Source organism: Mustela putorius, unplaced genomic scaffold (assembly GCF_011764305.1).
Source record: "Mustela putorius furo isolate JIRA1106 unplaced genomic scaffold, ASM1176430v1.1 tig00003944_pilon_pilon_pilon, whole genome shotgun sequence".
In the NCBI taxonomy this organism is placed as follows: Eukaryota; Metazoa; Chordata; class Mammalia; order Carnivora; family Mustelidae; genus Mustela; species Mustela putorius.
The window spans coordinates 5,277,185-5,294,113 of NW_025422088.1; the positions used below are offsets into that span (position 1 = coordinate 5,277,185).

A 16,929-nucleotide genomic window follows, 5' to 3' on the forward strand; every position below is an offset into this window, starting at 1 on the left:
TACAGAAGCTGAGATATTAAATAAATGCTTGTTGATTTAAGCTATAAGGTTTGGGGTAATTTGTTACACGGCAATAGGTATAATTACAATATGGTAGCCCTTCAAATCTTTCAAGGATTTCCTTTTCAAATTACTCATCTTCCAAATATGTAATTTATCATTTGAGACTTAAACACTGCCAGGGGTATTGTGTGCTGTGCAGCACTGGAGGCTGGCACAACCAAAGGTGTAAAGGGCAGAGGAAAAAGCTCACCAATCTGACAGGTCCTTTCCCAAGCCCCAAAGGCAGCATGGGACTTGGGGACCAGTGAGCACACTGAAAGTTCAAGAAGAGCCTCTGCTGTCCGCAGTGTCTCACCCTGCCCCATGCCAGGCACAGCTGCCTTGCCCCCAGCTGCATAAAGTGCAGGAGGCAGAGGCAGAGGAGGGTGGCATTACAGGCCCAGGCCATACCCTCCATGCCCAGGGGATGAAGACGTTACTATCATGAACAGCCACTGCCTCCGTCAGTTCAGCTGCTGAAGCACTGGGGTCCTCATGATCCATGTGGATGCTGCGATCCACCACTGCACTGGGTGCTGGGTGGCTATGTCATCAATGGGCACACCAAGGCCATGGTGGTGTCTTACTCAGGCAATAGGCTGGGGTACGTAAGGCATACAGTCAATCCCCACAGCAATGGACACTGTATCACCTCTATCTATTACCTAAATCAGAACTGGGACATCAAGGTGCATAGCAGCCTGCTGCCAATCTCCCCAGAAGACTGGCCTATAGCAACCAACATCAAGCCACTCCTTGATGGGCTGCTCATTTTCTGGCCGGATCAGTGGAACCTCCATGAGGTGGAACCAGCCGATGCCACCAGGTATGCCATCACTATCTGGTATTTTGATGCCAAGGAGTGGACAGCAACCAAAGACAAGTTATCAGCTAGCATCCAGAAAGAAAGGTGTCCAAGTACCTGTTACAGCCAACTACACCCACATTGTGGCCAGCCCCAGAGTTGTAAGGACAGATAGCCTGCACTGATTTCAGGAGAGCCTCTGGCCCTGTGCTGCTGGCCAACAACCCACCAGACTCAGTGCCTGCTCCTTTTTCTGCCACTGCTGCTGCTTCCAGCTTTGCCTCTGTCTGACTAGTATAGAGGGCTCAGCCTAACACTGAGGACCAAGGAGGGCAGAGACCTCTCCTGTCCTGTGATAGGAGCTAGGATTATGCCTTGAGAAGGAGCCAGGATTGGGAGCTACCATCAGTGGAGCTAGGGGCCTGTGGTTTACCCCATCTGGCCCTGTTCCTCTCAGGTATGGAGAGCTGGGAAGAGCCACTGCCACCTCCCACCAGGATGCAGGCTTGGGGGCTGAGATGTCATGGCCTCTTGCTCGTAAAGCGTTGTTGGTAGAGTATCCCCAAGCCCCTTACTCCTCCAGCCCAAAATGTAAAGTGACTCTCCAACCCCTATGGCCATAGCACCTTTTGGACTATGCTGTCACTGCATGGGCAGGATAAAAGGTGCTGAGGAGCATGGGTGTTAAAAGTCCTATCAGCCAAGAAAAAAAAAAAGTTTACCCCAGAGCTGAAAAAAAAAAGACTTAAACTTTGTGTACAAAGAAAATTTGCCAAACAAATGTGAATCATGTGTAAAATCAAAAATACTCATGGCAACTAAAAGAAAAAAACCATTTACAGATATGACTAAGATGATAAAATGAGAAATAACTTCCTTAGTGGTAAGCTAAATATAAGCACACAACCACATGAAGAACAGAAAACAGAAACTCTTAAACGAAAACTGAAAGAAGATATGCAGGAGACTCCTACTTCTCATCACAAGCTCCTCTGTCTACTTGATTTCTTACCATGTTCATGTATATCTTCAAAAGCAAAAATAGCAAAGTGTATGCACTCACTTGCCACTGTTAGCCAGCTGCCTGAACTCCTTCACTGTCATGGCTTTTTTCTGGATGTTGTATTGAGTGAAGAGTCCTGACTGCCCAGTGACCATCTGCTGAATCGGTGCTGGAATAAGCAAATTATCAATGTCATCATAGCACTGCCGTGGCTTCCATTCCCGAGGAGGAATCACCTAAAAATAAAATAATAAAATAAAATATTATCCAGAAAATATTCCAGGTAGTCATTTAGCTTTGATATTCCAACAGAAGAGAAATGAAGAATTTCTCAGCATTTCTATAACAAATGTGTAGAAGAACTGTGAAGATTCAGAGTAAGGGAAATGCCTTGTATTCTCCTAAATAATCACCTTACTTTGACTTTTTTTTAACAACAAAATTTATTGAGCATTATTCCAAACAGTACTTTTATTAACTTATTTTTTAGCTGATACTAGTAGCCTCTCAATTTTAAAAGTAAAATTGAAAGACACACAAAATAACTTGAAGTTCAATCGTGCTTATATTAATACAATAAAAAAATAAGCAAATATATGTTTAGTCAGTATTTTTTTTTAAGATTTTATTTATTTATTTGACAGAGAGAAATCACAAGTAGATGGAGAGGCAGGCAGAGAGAGAGAGAGGGAAGCAGGCTCCCTGCTGAGCAGAGAGCCCGACACGGGACTCGATCCCAGGACCCTGAGATCATGACCTGAGCCGAAGGCAGCGGCTTAACCCACTGAGCCACCGAGGCGCCCAGTCAGTATTTTTTTTTAAATATCTCTCACACAACATGGCAAATAGCAGAGTGGTGTGCTAGTAAATGTTTAACAATCAGTTTTCTGGGAAGATGGAGAAAACCTTGAATTTGTAACTCTCGCCTATTTCCATGATGTAACTACACCCATCTCGGCTAATTTGAGCTTACCAACATGTCATCATTGAACAGGAAGTCGAAAAGAGTCATACATTATCAATGTTTTTGTTCCTGTATGAGGTTGTTCAGCATACCACTCTTTTCCAACAGTATTTTTTTTTTAAGATTTTATTTATTTACTTGACAGACAGAGATCACAAGTAGGCAGAGAGGCAGGCAGAGAGAGAGAGGGAACCAGGCTCCCCACTGAGCAAAGAGCTCGAGGTGGGGCCTGGATCCCAGGACCCTGAGATCATGACCTGAGCCAAAGGCAGAAGCTTAACCCCCTGAGCCACCCGTATGCCCAATTTACCAACAGTATTTAAACACTTAATTATTAACAGTGAAAAGATCAATAAACAGTCAGACCAAAAACATATACGCTTATGATTAAAAATTAGAAGGGACAAAGTTATTAAGTCATGATTTACAGCTGGAATATATTTACCTTTAGAAACTGTTTCAATTTCTTAAGAAAAACTTTAAAAAATTAATTGCAAAATATAGATAGCACACTTCAATAAATGCATGATTACAAATATGTAACTGTGAATTATAAAGCTACACCAGAGTACCACATGTGCCCTCCAAACACATTTATCTCTTGCCCAATCACAGCATTTATGGTACGTATTATCACAGCATTTACGGTATGCATTTCCCTACTAGGGTTTATATGATTTTATTGGGTGCCTGAGTATGCATCCCTAGCACCGGTTTTTAAAATGAATGGAAATATACATAATATAATCCATATATACACATCTTCTTTGAGGTTTATCTTTTATGTTTCATTCAGTATTTCTCTGAGATTCAAATATGATGGTCTATATAGCTGAAGTTCACTGATACTCCTACTGTACTCCTTCATACAAATATTTATTCATAAATGGGGAACCATTTAATGCTCACTTGTTTTTTTCTGATTATTTTGTTTATTATTTCTGATTATTCTGTTACTTTGCAAATAACACTGCTATTAATATTGTTGTGTGCATTTTCTGCTGCATATAAGCACACCGTTCTCTAAAATAAACACATATCTATGGACACTCCCAACAGTGAAATTATGGGATGCAGGATATGTATAGATCAAATTTAATAGTTATTACTGAATGTTTGTCAAAGTGGTTGTACCATTTCACATTGCCACCAGCAATGTATGCAGTCTTTTTCTTGGGCTCCCCATATTCATCATTACTTTATATTGTCGATCATTTAAATTTTAGCCTTTCTTAGAGGTTGTGTAATGATAGTCAAATGTAGATTGAAAGACTATGAAAAAGAAAAGTGAGCTGTCAATTCTAAATTTAATTTAATTTTCATCAGCGATATGGAGATATTTCACATTTTATTTCCACCAAGGTATGTTAGTTTAAAATGAGAATAGATACAATCATATTATATGCTGTTTAAAACACATACTCAATACTTTAAAAGAATTTGGATAATTGTAACAAATGCATATGGATAAACACACCAAATTGTCTTCAGGACATATTGAAAGGGGGGAAAAGGTTGTAAATACTAACTTGCTCTTCATCAGAAATAAGTGCAAATAATCCAAAAAACTGAAACATGGATTGATTCAGGCCATTGTTTAGAAACAAATATATCTATAATCAAAATTAATATATTTTGAGTTGAATATTTTCCTATCTGTGAAAAAAGTTTTGTAGCAATTTTCTCTTCTAAATTTAGAGAAGCAATGAATATAACAAATTTATGAAAATTAAACATTATCTTTATAAATATTTCATGTATGTGTTCATTTACTTTTGATAAAAGTGTTCAGACAGAACTTTAAAAATTTGTTAACTTCAGGTCTATAATAAAAATCTTATTTTTGGACTGTAATTTTAAATCTCAGATTTTCTTACATAGGAAATGGCAGGAAATAGAAGCACAAGATACTTAGGACTTTAAAAGATTCCAAAATTAAACTTTTACATAAAATGACTCTAACTAAAGGTAACCCATTCCTCCTAAAGTTTACCTTCTTATTGTATCAAAATAAAAACAAACATTTTATTTTGTATCACCATTTCCCCAATCCCAGCCTGAGCCTTATACTCAAAAGAAAATTTCTGACTGAAACCTGTATTTGCCCTACTTACCTTGAAATAAGTTGCTATTATCACCATCTAAATACTGAGGAAGAAGGAATAAGAGGAAGAGCAGTGCATCTTGTAATCTTTCTTCATGAACCTTGAGGACATAGATCACTGTCTATACTCTCCAGGCTATTCACAAAACTATGTAATGTGCATAACCTATGGCCCAGGACAGTCTATGTCCAGATTACTGTCATGTAATAATTTTACCCACTTCATATGTAATAAATTTTCCTCATAATCTTTCTCCACAAAAACAATGTAAATTTTACATTTAAAGAGACTGTGAATCTTCAATTTGCAAACTTCACAACTACCTTTTAGATAGAAAGTTTGGGGTCAAATCTCTCATTATGGAAATAAAAGTTAAATCTAAAGTATAAATCTTAAAAAATGTTCATTAAAAAAAAAAAAAGACAGACTATAATCTAAGGCCAAAGTCACTACTACTGGAACTACTCAACCCTCTTCTCCAAATCATAAATTAAGACCAATTCATCAAATGGTGCATTAACAAAGAGTCTCGTGGGTGGTTCTGTCCCCAGGGCTTACTCTCAAAGCAAACTAGCAGCATTAATACAGTTTTAATTTTGACAACTTGATTTGTGCAATTTTATACATTTGCTCTTGCTGCAAATTCCAGGAAAAAAAGGCAAAGTAGGTGAAACTGACCTTATGTGACTTACTGTGAAAGGTAACAAAAATGGCCCAAAAAACCCACAAGAAACAAAAGAAAACAAAACAAACAAACAACAACAACAAAAAACGAGTTCATTGTATTCCTAGTAGAAGCAAAAAAAAAAATTATCATGAGACTGAATAAATGAGTATCTCCAACTTTGTCAATAAATCTCATTCAAAAAAAAAAGTCTGGGGTGCCTGGGTGGTTCAGTAGGTTAAAGCCTCTGCCTTCAGCTCAGGTCATGATCCCGGGGTCCTGGGATCGAGCCCCACATCGGTCTCTCTCCTCCTCAGGGAGACACCTTCCTCCTCTCTCTCTGCCTGCCTCTCTGCCTACTTGTGATTTCTGTCAAATAAATAAATAAAAATCTTAAAAAAAAAAAGTCTAGACTCAGGTGTGTTTTGTTCAACATTCAGAAAACTAATTGTGGTTCTCATTAACCTCATTCTGTTACAGAATGCCAGCAGCGGCACAGGTGTACCCTTGGGAAGATGTGTGCTGCTTTCCCTTCCCGTGTTACTAAACGTGACACCCTACCACAGCACACTCCATAATCTCAGTGGAACAGAGTAAAATCTATGTTTTCAAGGAACAAAAGGGGAGAAGAGCAAGACAAAGGGCTGCATTCAAAGCCCAGAGAAGGGGACAACCAGTTACCCCCAACTTTCCTCCACTCAAATAAAGCCCAAATCCTTGCTACCCCACTGCTAGTTTATGATCAAAATTACATGTGTTAGATAATCCTGAAATGATAGTCTCTTCAACTCAAAAATGATTTTTCTCGAAGGGGGCAGTAGGGAGATGGTTTTCCGCCAGATCAAAGATATTGAAGTGCTGAGGTTCCAAAAGTGGGTTCTTTAAGAACTCAATAAATAAGTTAAACTAAGGATCCCTCATCTGAGAAATTCACTATAAACCTCTTAACTTTTCTCTTTGTTTCCTCTTTTATCTTCCTTTTCTGTCACTTACCCACCCCTAATAAACTTTCACTCAACTTAATATCCCCCAAATTTTAAACCCTTCCTAGGCGGGACTTGAACCATACACAACAAAACGACAGACCTCAGGGGACAGATAACAGCACAGTCGAATTGGGTTATAAGATGCCGGAGGACTTGAATACTGAAACATCCCTGCCATTCTGGGACTTCTCTCCTCTGATATCTGCTCTTAATGCTACTGGACATCCCGCTGGATGTGGGAATTCCAAGAAGAACCCATAACCCAGCCACAGTCAAGCAGGCTCTGGCAGAGTTCAGGATTCATGAGGTGATGCTGACAAATCTACAGAAACCCAGATTACAAGCTTAACGTTTAGAATAATAAAATGAAGTAAGTACAATAAAACATACTCTTCTGAGGGGACTTTTTTCCCTCCCTCACCCCTTAGCCTCTTACGAAGTAAATTTTTAATTGAAATATATTTCCAGGGACGCATGGATGGCTCAGTTGGTTAAGCGTCCAACTCCTGATTTCAGCTCGGGTCATGAAAATCAGGGTCATGGGATGGAGCCCCTTGTCAGACTCTGCAGTCAGCATGGAGTCTGCTTGTTCCTCTACCTCTGCTCCCCCCCTCATTCACATGCTATCTCTGAAATGAGTAAATAAAATCTTCTTTAAAAAACTGAAGAAAAAAGAAATAGATTTCCATTATACAAGGAATAGTAATGCATCTCAGGTTGTGATCAAAGGATGAATTATATAGAGTATCTCTCTTTCAAAGTTCTAACTTTGGATCTATGGGTGCAAACCCGCAGTGAAATCTTCAGCGCCTTACTGTGACCCTCAGCATATCACAACAACCCCTGACAAGACTCCCCTTTTCCACTCCGTCAGCACTCTTCTCAGTCAGTCCACTCTGTCTCCCCGCAATATTCATTCTTCATGTAGGAGCCATTGTGACACTTTCAAAATAATGTCACTGGGATGCCTGGATGGCTCAGCTGGCTAAACGACCAACTCTTAATTTCAGCTCAAGTCATGATCTTAAGGTCCTGGGATAGAGAATGCCCTGTGGCTCCTTGCTCAGCAGGGAGTTGCTTGAAAATTCTCTCCCCTGCCCCTGGCCACCCTCCCCCTCTGCCCCTGCCGACTCATGTGCACCTGCACACTCTCTCTCAAATACATAGCTTTCAAAAAAAACAGAACAAAAAAAAAAAAACAAAATAATGTCACAAAAATAACAAACACACAAATAGCCATCATGTCTTTCTCTCATCTGCTTTAAGCCCATCAATGATTCCCACCACACTTCAAATAAAACCCCCAATGCTTACTAAGCCCAAGCAAGCCCAGGATGATCTGGCCCCTTCCAGGGCTCTTACCTTACTTACCAACCTCTTCCTCTGCTCACTGAGCCCCAAATTCACAGACCACCTTTCTATTCCTCCCACACATGAAGCTCAGGTCAGCTTTCAGGCCTCTGGACTTGCTATTCTCTCTGTCCCCACATCTTGAAAAAGTTGGTTTCTTTCTATTTTTTGGGCCTCTGCTTAAATGTCCTTATCTCACCACCCTAAGAAGCTACCTCCAGAATATAAATTCAACAGGGGCAGAAATGTGGTCTTTACTATCCCATCTCCCAGGACACGGCAGTACCTGGTATGTAGTAGGCACTCTCCACACTTGATAAGCAAGTAACTGAAAAGAAAACAGAATACACAAATCTACAGAGAAAGAAAATAGTGGTCACCTACAGCTGAGGGGATAGCAGGGAACAGAAAATGACTGCCAACGAGTACCAGTGAACTGTACATTTTAAGTGGCCAAATTGTATGATATGTGAATTATATTTCAGTAAATCTGTTATATTTGTAAAAGGGGAAAGAGAGAAAGAAACAATTAGAAAGAAAAGAGGAGGTAGAGAGAGAGGAAAGGGAGGGGAGTAGTTAAGCTTCAGGTTAATAACTGTCCTCTATGAGAAAGTGATGAAAGCTATGAATACTCTCACCTCTCTCTAGAGCCCAAACATGGATCTCTTTAGTTTCTAGAAGCCACACATGTTTTAAAGAAAAATAAGAAGAAGAAGAGGAAGAAGAAGCCCTAGAACACAACCTAGCATAAATAGTTAAAAGAAAAAATAAGACAATTATTCTTTGAAGATAATAAATGCTCTGCATGAATTAATGAAAACAAATTTTACAAATATTCTCTGGAATAAACCATTTCCCATATTATGAAGACTAAGAGCAAAAACGAAAGGCCAAGTGATTGTTCTTGGTTTAAAGGATGTGAGGATAATCACCTTTGCAAGACCTGCTCGATGGGCTCCTTTAGACTCCATGTATGCGAGGTATTTGTTGAATTCCCGGAACTCCTCCATGGAGGGTCTGAAGGTCATGATCTTACAGCTGGGGTTCAAAGGACTCTCCACCTCCGCCACCTCCATGATGGCTGGGGCAGTCTCTGCAGAGGAGATGATGCAATCATCAGCACTGAATTCTTGTGTGCTTAAGGCTGGTGGTCATTTTCTCCCAAACAGCATGTAAGCACCCCAGTCCCAGCAGAAACTCTTCTCTTAGTTACTTACCATTCTCATTAACACCCCATTAGGGAGACTTCCTCATCTCTCCCAAACTCTTGGGAAAAGAACCTGTTTTTAGCCATTCCTCCTCCCAAGTTCCTATTCCTGATTATATTGCTCACCTCTTCAAAATCCTTCCTAGTGAGAATGAATTTTCTAACTTTCCAAGTTTACAGAAGGTGTTGTTCCTATGCACCAGTTCTGAAACAGATTCTCATACACACGACTGTATAAAGGCCTAACCTTGGATGAGTAGTGAATGGACAATGCCCAACATCCCCAGCATAGGATTGTTCAGTGTCCTAATACGCTTTCCTATAATAACTTACAAATTACCCATTCTGCAAAACTACCAAGTGCCAGACTAAAATACTAGAGGTAGAAAAAAGGGTAAGATTTGTCTTCACCATCCGAAGTCACTATCTAGAGGTGGAACAGACTTCAATACAAAACTATACACAGGCAGGGGTAATTAACTCCACCTAAATTACTCAGAAATGACTTCAGAGTTAAGACTTAGTAGAAGGTACAGGGGTTTGCCAGATAAGAGAAAAAGCATTCTGAGCAGTGAAAATATCTGGAAGTATTGTTAAAAACAGAATTTAGTTTGCCTAGAGCTCAGAAAGGAAAGATTACAGGATATCAAAGTAGAAAAATGGGCAAAAATATGAACTTAATCTTGCTGACAAAAACCAGGATGATTCCCTCAATATGTACTGAACACTTCAGACACACAGAATGAAAAAATTAGTAAGAAGCACTGGCCTGCCTGCCCCAGAAAGGAGTCTTATCCCCATCCCACTTCTAGAACCAATAATTGTACCTAGTATCTGACAATCCAAACAACAAATAGTCTCAGAACAAAACTCTCCTTTTTTTTTTTTATAAATTTAATTTGCTTGACAAAAAGAAAAATTGGGAAGGGATGAATACATAAAGATGAAAACATGCTATGGGATAATAAGAGGTTAAAATGGATCAGGGCTACAGATAAAGACATGAGCATCATTCATAAAGGTTTAAATAAGCATTCTCTCACCAAGTACATGTGAGAAGAATCAAATTAATCCTGCCACCCACTAGGAACTTAAATATAAAGGAGAAAATCTGCATGGATATAGGTAAGTTAATACATGACATAAAATATTATATATATATATATGTATATTATATATATATATTTTTTTTTTTCTTAATTTAAATTCAGTTAGCCAGGGAACCTGGGTGTCTCAGTCATTAAGTGTCTGCCTTTGGCTCATGTCAGGATCCCAGGGTCCTGGGATTGAGCCCTGCATCAGGCTCCCTGCTGGGAGCCTGCATCTCCCTCTCCTTCTCCCCTGGCTTATGTTCCCCCTCTAGGTGTCTCTCTGTCAAATAAAAATCTTTTAAAAATAAATAAATATAAATAAATAAATAAATAAAGTCAATTAGCCGACATATATTACATCACTAGTGTCAGATGTAGTGTTCAGTGATTCATTAGGTGCGTATAACAACCAGTGGGGTAACTGGGTCATGGGCATTAAGGAGCACAAGGGTTGTGATATAAGCACTGGATGTTATTCTGTATTCTCTTTGCCTCAGGGAGAAAGGGTGCAAAAGTAAAAACCTTCCAGGCAACCTCCCCACCCACTTCCCTTCACACCTATACAACAGATGCGCATGCCCAATGCTGGGCTGCAGGATCAAAGTCTAACCTCTATACAAGACACACATAATCCTTTAGAAGCACCTAGATCAAACCTTTACATAACTATCATGGCCTTGTCTACCACTACAGCCTGCATTATATTTTAAGCTCCAACAATGCTCACTGATTTGTGCTTCTCGAAACAAGTAAAACCCTCTGTGCCTCTGCCTAAATCATTCCCTCCCATCAGGGCAGCCTTTAACTGTCTCCTCACCTGGCAAACTCCTGGCCACTGTTAAGATTCTCAATCCTACCCAAGTAGGCCGAGGTGAGCCAGCCTGTGTATTTTGACTTCCCTTCCTGCATTCCTCATAGTAGCTGCCTATCACAGTTGTTGGCACTTCTGACCATACACTGAACTCTAAACTCAAGGGAAAAGCAGGCTGTCTCTGTAAACCCTAATTTCCAGTCTGAGATCCAGCCTGGTTTGTAACATCTGCTATAATAACTATTTGCTAACTGAATAAAGAAATAAATGCCAAAATGTTAAAATATTTACACAAAATGATACCAAATGCATGAAAAAGGAAAGTATTGATCTCACACACAGAAAAGTTACTTAGAAAACAAACTCATTGCTTGACAGGTAAAGAATAATCTGAGCAGTGAGAAAGGAGAAGAAGCTCCCGGACTACCTTTGGTACCTGGAAGGCAGCTTTACTTTTACCCTGGCCAAAGAACAAGGGTGTCATGCATAGCTCTCCCACAGAGGGAAAACCCACTAGAAAAGAAACTCAAAATTCATCCAGTCACTCGAAGAACCATTACCGAATGTCTAACTGCTGAGTAGGCATTCAGGAGGGAATGAAGCGAAACCCTAATAGGAGGGGAGTGAAGCAAACAACAAATAAGTCAGAAGCACGCTGAAGAAGAAACCAGGAGTAGCTATTTTTTTTTTTTTTAAAGATTTTATCTACCTATCTGACAGAGAGAGATCACAAGTAGGCAGAGAGGCAGGCAGAGACAGAGGAAGAAGCAGGCTCCCCACTGAGCAGAGAGCCCAATGCGGGGCTGGATCCCAGGACCCTGGGATCATGACCTGAGCTGAAGGCAGAAGCTTAACCCGCTGAGCCACCCAGGCACCCCAGAAGTAGCTATTTTATATAGCGTAAGTGAGGAAGCATTTCAGACGCCTGAAAGAGGGAATAAATCATGCGGATAACTGGAGGAAAAGCATTTTGTACTAAAGCAACAGCAAGGAGCCTCTTGGGCTCTTCGAGGAATAGGAAGGATGTAAATGTGACTGGAAGTCATAAAGCAAGAGAGTGGAGAGAGGGAAAACAGAGAAAAGGAGTTTAGGGGAAGTAATTTGGGACTCTTCCCCTTCTTATACATTCTCATTCTTGATACTCTAACATGTTTCCTTTCAAGAAGATGACAGTGTTTTCTAAGGTAACTCTTCCAGAGGATTTTAAGCAGAGCACTGAGCAGGCTCATCATTCTGACTATTGTATCAAAGACAAGGTTGGAAGCACAGAAACAATTTACACCAATCCAGGCAAAATAAAATGGTGACTTGGACCAGAAGTAGGCAGTGAGAAGTGGTCAGATTGCAAATATATTCAGAACAAAATTTCCTGATAGAAGTAAGAGAAATGTGCAAGTCAAGATTTCTGGTCTAAAATACAGAACAATGGCTCTGACAAGAAACTGAGGCAATGAGACTGTTAAGATATGCAGCAAATTAGTAGCAATCAGAATTAAATATCTGCCCTTGACCTAGTTTGCTAACTTGTCTGTGAAACATACTTTGCCTCCTCCTCGTGTCACTATTCACTGATAACACAAACCCAGTTCTACCTACAAATCAGGCACATACACTAAAGACCTAGTTAATTTATGTTTCAGACCCTTTTCAATCTATAAAGTTAATATGTGATCACTATAAAATTTGAAATATGCTAAAATTTCTAAAAATTTAATGTGAATCCCACGACCCAAATCTTTGCCAACATGGCAGGCAATAAAAAAAAAATCTATTGTTAAGTTTTTTTTTTTTTTTTTGGACATTAATAACCATTTTCATTTTATTTTTGGGTTGCCTCCTTATGTTCTCTACCCGTAAAAGGTAGTTTATAAATTCACTATTCCTTGAGTTTTTCCTAATCCACATCTATCACTATTAAGCCTAATCATGCTGCTACAATCAAATTCCCAGTCACCCTTCTTTCTTTTACCTTTAGTTCTCTGAAGCAGAAGAGTAGGTTTAAAATGCTCTTGCAGGGGCACCTGGGTGGCTCAGTGGGTTAAAGCCTCTGCTTTCAGCTCAGGTCATGACACCAGGATCCTGGGATTGAGCCCCACATTGGGCTCTCTGCTCAGCAGGGAGCCTGCTTCTCTTCCTTTCTCTCTGCCTGCCTCTCTGCCTACTTGTGATCTCTGTCTGTCAAATAAATAAATAAAATCTTAAAAAAAAAAAAAATGCTCTTGCAGTGTTTCCCACTCAGAGAAAGACTTATACTTTGGGGAAAATATACCTGTGATTTTCAGCTGGAGGTGATGTAATTAATAATATTTTTTTTAATGCCACACCTCTTACAGACAGTCCCCAAAGTGAGTGACAACAGCTGATGACAACTTTATTGTTTTGCTTCTAGAGAGCTAGTCATCAATGTTTTTTCAGACCACCTAAAACAGCCAAATTTATAGTAAGCACCCTAAGAATTTTTTCTTAATTAAAGATCTTTCTCAGCAAGTGAAGGAAAGTGTAACACTAATTCATACTTATATAACTCTCCCAGCTTCTGTTCTGAAAAGTTGTACTTTATCATGAAGGAAAAACATGTGCTCTTCTTATCTTAATCATATATCTTTATTTGGCAATAGAAAAGAAACTGAATTAATGCTTTGCTGCTAAATGTAAATCTATATCCTATATAACTTTCCTGTGTACACCTATTTTTCCAAATTGTGTTCTCTTATTTAAGTAATTTCTGCGGAAAATGTAAAAACACGATTCTCATCTTAGGATTACTCGTTTCTTAGACAATGCCTGCCACAGAACTGGTATACAGTGCTTACGGTCTCTGAAGAGAACACTTAAGGATCAACTATAAAGTACAACCCTGGGAGATAAAGCACTCACCATTTAAGCAGATAATATATTAAGCTAAAAAGAAAATGAACCAAGGCACGATTACTAGCTATGCCAGTGTTAGATGAGAACTCTCCCCCCATGATTCCTCCTGTGGACCCGCTGGAACCCTGGAGGCCATCCTTTCCAGTCCTCACTCACTCCTACTTCCCTACAGTGAGATTTTAGAAGAAACTGTCCAGCCAAGGCCCAGATGTTACAGCTATGACTACCTTGCTCTCCTTTCAGTTCCCAAGTGCCACGTCCACCAGAGGGAGGGCTTGGACCTTGTCTAAGGTAGCTGGAAAGCTGGCATTTCCATTCCAACACTGTAATTCACCCAGTTTGGTCTCACAGTGAGTCAATAAGGTTCTTCTTACATAGTGCTCAGTAAGGCGTTGTTATGAGTTTAATTGTGTCCCCCAAAAAGATGTGTAAAAACCTGAGCCTTAATACAGGTGAATATGACCTTTTTTGGAAGCACAGGTTTTGCAGATGTAAGCAAGTAAGATTAGATCATGTTCAACACCTCATCCAATATGACCAGTGTCCTTATAAAAGGAGAAGAGTCAGAAAAAGAGGAAAGAATAATGTGAAGATGGAGGCAGGCAGACGAAGTCACACAGCTGCAAACCAAGGAATGTCAGCCAATACACAAGGCTAAGACAAAGGCACAGATCTTCCCCCAGATCCTTCAGAGAAAGCATGGCCATACTGACACTTTGATTTTGGCTTTCTACCCCCTAGAACTGTGAGAAGATCAATTTCTCTCATTTTAAGCCATCCAAGTTTGTGGTTAGTCATTATGGCAGCCCTAACAAACTAATACAGGCATCAGGATCAGACTGATGGGACCCTGGTAGACTGCCACATTCTCCAACCCCAGCCTCACCAATACTAAAGCCTGAAATACTCTGACCTTCCATCTGACTCCATATTTCTCAAATGGGTGGGAAAGTGGTGGAACACTCCAAAAATGCCACATTAGCCATTAGTATGTCTAACCAGGAACTGAACCACAACAGGGTCATCTGGCTTTAAAGTCTGCCCTTTTCTGTCATCCCAGGACTTCACAGGCCTGGCACCCTAAAATGAAAAGGAAGACAGCAAAGAAAAGCCCTCAGCCTATTAATCATTTTTTGCCTGAGCTAGACTCATTCCTCTTCCAGGCAGCTCTTCTTGAATCATCTTGGTCCCATTCAATCTTGCTCCACCAGCCTACAGAAACCAGAAGTAAAAATGGGAAGGTGGACTCAGGGAGATAGTTCTGGGACAGAAGAGCCAAGGCAACAAATGAATTTGTACAAAACTTTCTTTTATTACACAGATAATATATGGGTCCCAGGAGAAGGTTTCTAAAGAGAGATGATCCAAGTAAATATCTAAATTCTCTCCAACAATCTGTACCGGCCAAAACATAATCCTGATCACACCCCTCTTACACCCTTAGTGGATGGAACAGGCAGAAGTCATCCTCCTGGGCAAACTGAGCAAGGCTTCTCCTCTTGATTACCAAAGATCTGGCAAGATTAACAGATACTGGAGCACTGAGGCTATCATCTCCTCAGACTTAAGTACGCAATAAGAGTGTGTTGGAACCATTAAAGCTGCCAAGTATTCACTCTTGGCCCCACCTGGCATGACATTCATTTCCAGGGTCAGATTATAGCCAGGTCTAGACTTCAGTGGGTCAGGAGAAGAAATTTTCCTTTCATGAAATGCTCACAATGTAATTAATTCTAGTTGCAAACACTAAACTTCTCAGCACTAACTCTTACAGCATATAACATCTAATTTATATGTCCCCTTCAGTCTTGCAACAATTTTTCAAATGCACTGAGTCAGATATTAATTACATGTGTCATTTCTTGGTTTTCCTTTCTCTATCTCTTAAACTTCCATAGTAACCATCAATAGGGGTCTGGCTGAATCAGTGTATTACTTCTGACAACACAGTATAGGCAACGTAAGAAGAGTGAGAGAGATCTCTAAGTAAAGATCTGAAGTGATTTCCAAATTACACTGTTAAATTAAAAAAGCAAAGTGCAGAACAGCTTATAATATTCTACTTTTTGTACAGGAAGCAAGATCAAACCCATAAAAATGGTTACCTAAAGGGAAAAGAAGACACAGATAAGGAAGCAAAACTTCTGTGAGTATAGCCCTATATACTATGGGCCAAGTAGTATATATGATTTCATATAGTAGTATATATGATTTCATATATATGATTTCATATAGTAGTATATATGATTTCATATATATATGATTTCATATAATCATATAAATAATTTACAAATTATTTTGTAAATCATACAAATATGATTTGTATTTGTACAAATCATATAAATAATTTACAAAATTAAAAAGAAAATCATATAAATAATTTATATGAAATCATATAATTTACAAAATTAAAAAGAAAAAAAAAGACCTCAAAACTGAAAAACAAGCTAATTACATAATAAGTCAGTGGCATAAGCAAACAAGGAAAAGAACTACTTAAGTAACTGTGAGTCAAAGTGTTTAGGCTATAGATTCTAACAGGATATATTTTGGGATATAGAACAATTTTTAAAAGATATATATAAACTGTATTTATTTGTCAAATTGTTAGTAGTAATATTATTGATATTGGGTCTTTTTTAACTATTACAAGTATACTATAAGATACAGCAAATAAGTAATAATGCTAATGTCATTGGGGATCAAGATTTTCATTATAAGGAGATACCAATATAAAATTCTTGATTAAAAACTTAATCTTTCACTAGAACTGAAACAGCAATATGAACTCAAGATATTTTTCTCTCAAAATATTTATCTCCTAGTACTGCCCACTTAAAAAGGCATGGAAATAATGATAAGATAGTAGCAAAAATTATACTTTGCACAAAAATTATGGCCTCTAAATACCATATCTCAATGAAAAGAACCAGGGATCTTTGTAGAAAATGCTGGTTCCAAGTTTGGGACAAGAAATATATAAGATGTGTCTAGAACATGTTTGTGCCAGAAAGAAAGCAAGCTATCAAA

General features: G+C 39.1%; 1 protein-coding gene across 23 annotated transcripts in view; it reads right to left on the reverse strand.

Annotated features, from left to right (window-relative positions):
- The window catches only part of KDM4C (lysine demethylase 4C), a 510,087-nt gene that overhangs the window by 463,776 nt on the left and 29,382 nt on the right, over positions 1-16,929 (reverse strand). For all 23 annotated transcript variants that reach the window (XR_006603630.1, XR_006603631.1, XR_006603632.1 and 20 more), the window contains 2 exons: positions 8,852-9,012; positions 1,911-2,086 (listed from right to left, as the gene is read on the reverse strand). Coding sequence is in view for 19 of the 23 variants with exons in the window: in XM_045069842.1 (XP_044925777.1) it covers positions 1,911-2,086; positions 8,852-8,995 (320 nt within the window). In the remaining 4 variants the exon portion in view is untranslated. The remainder of the gene's footprint in view (positions 1-1,910; positions 2,087-8,851; positions 9,013-16,929) is intronic.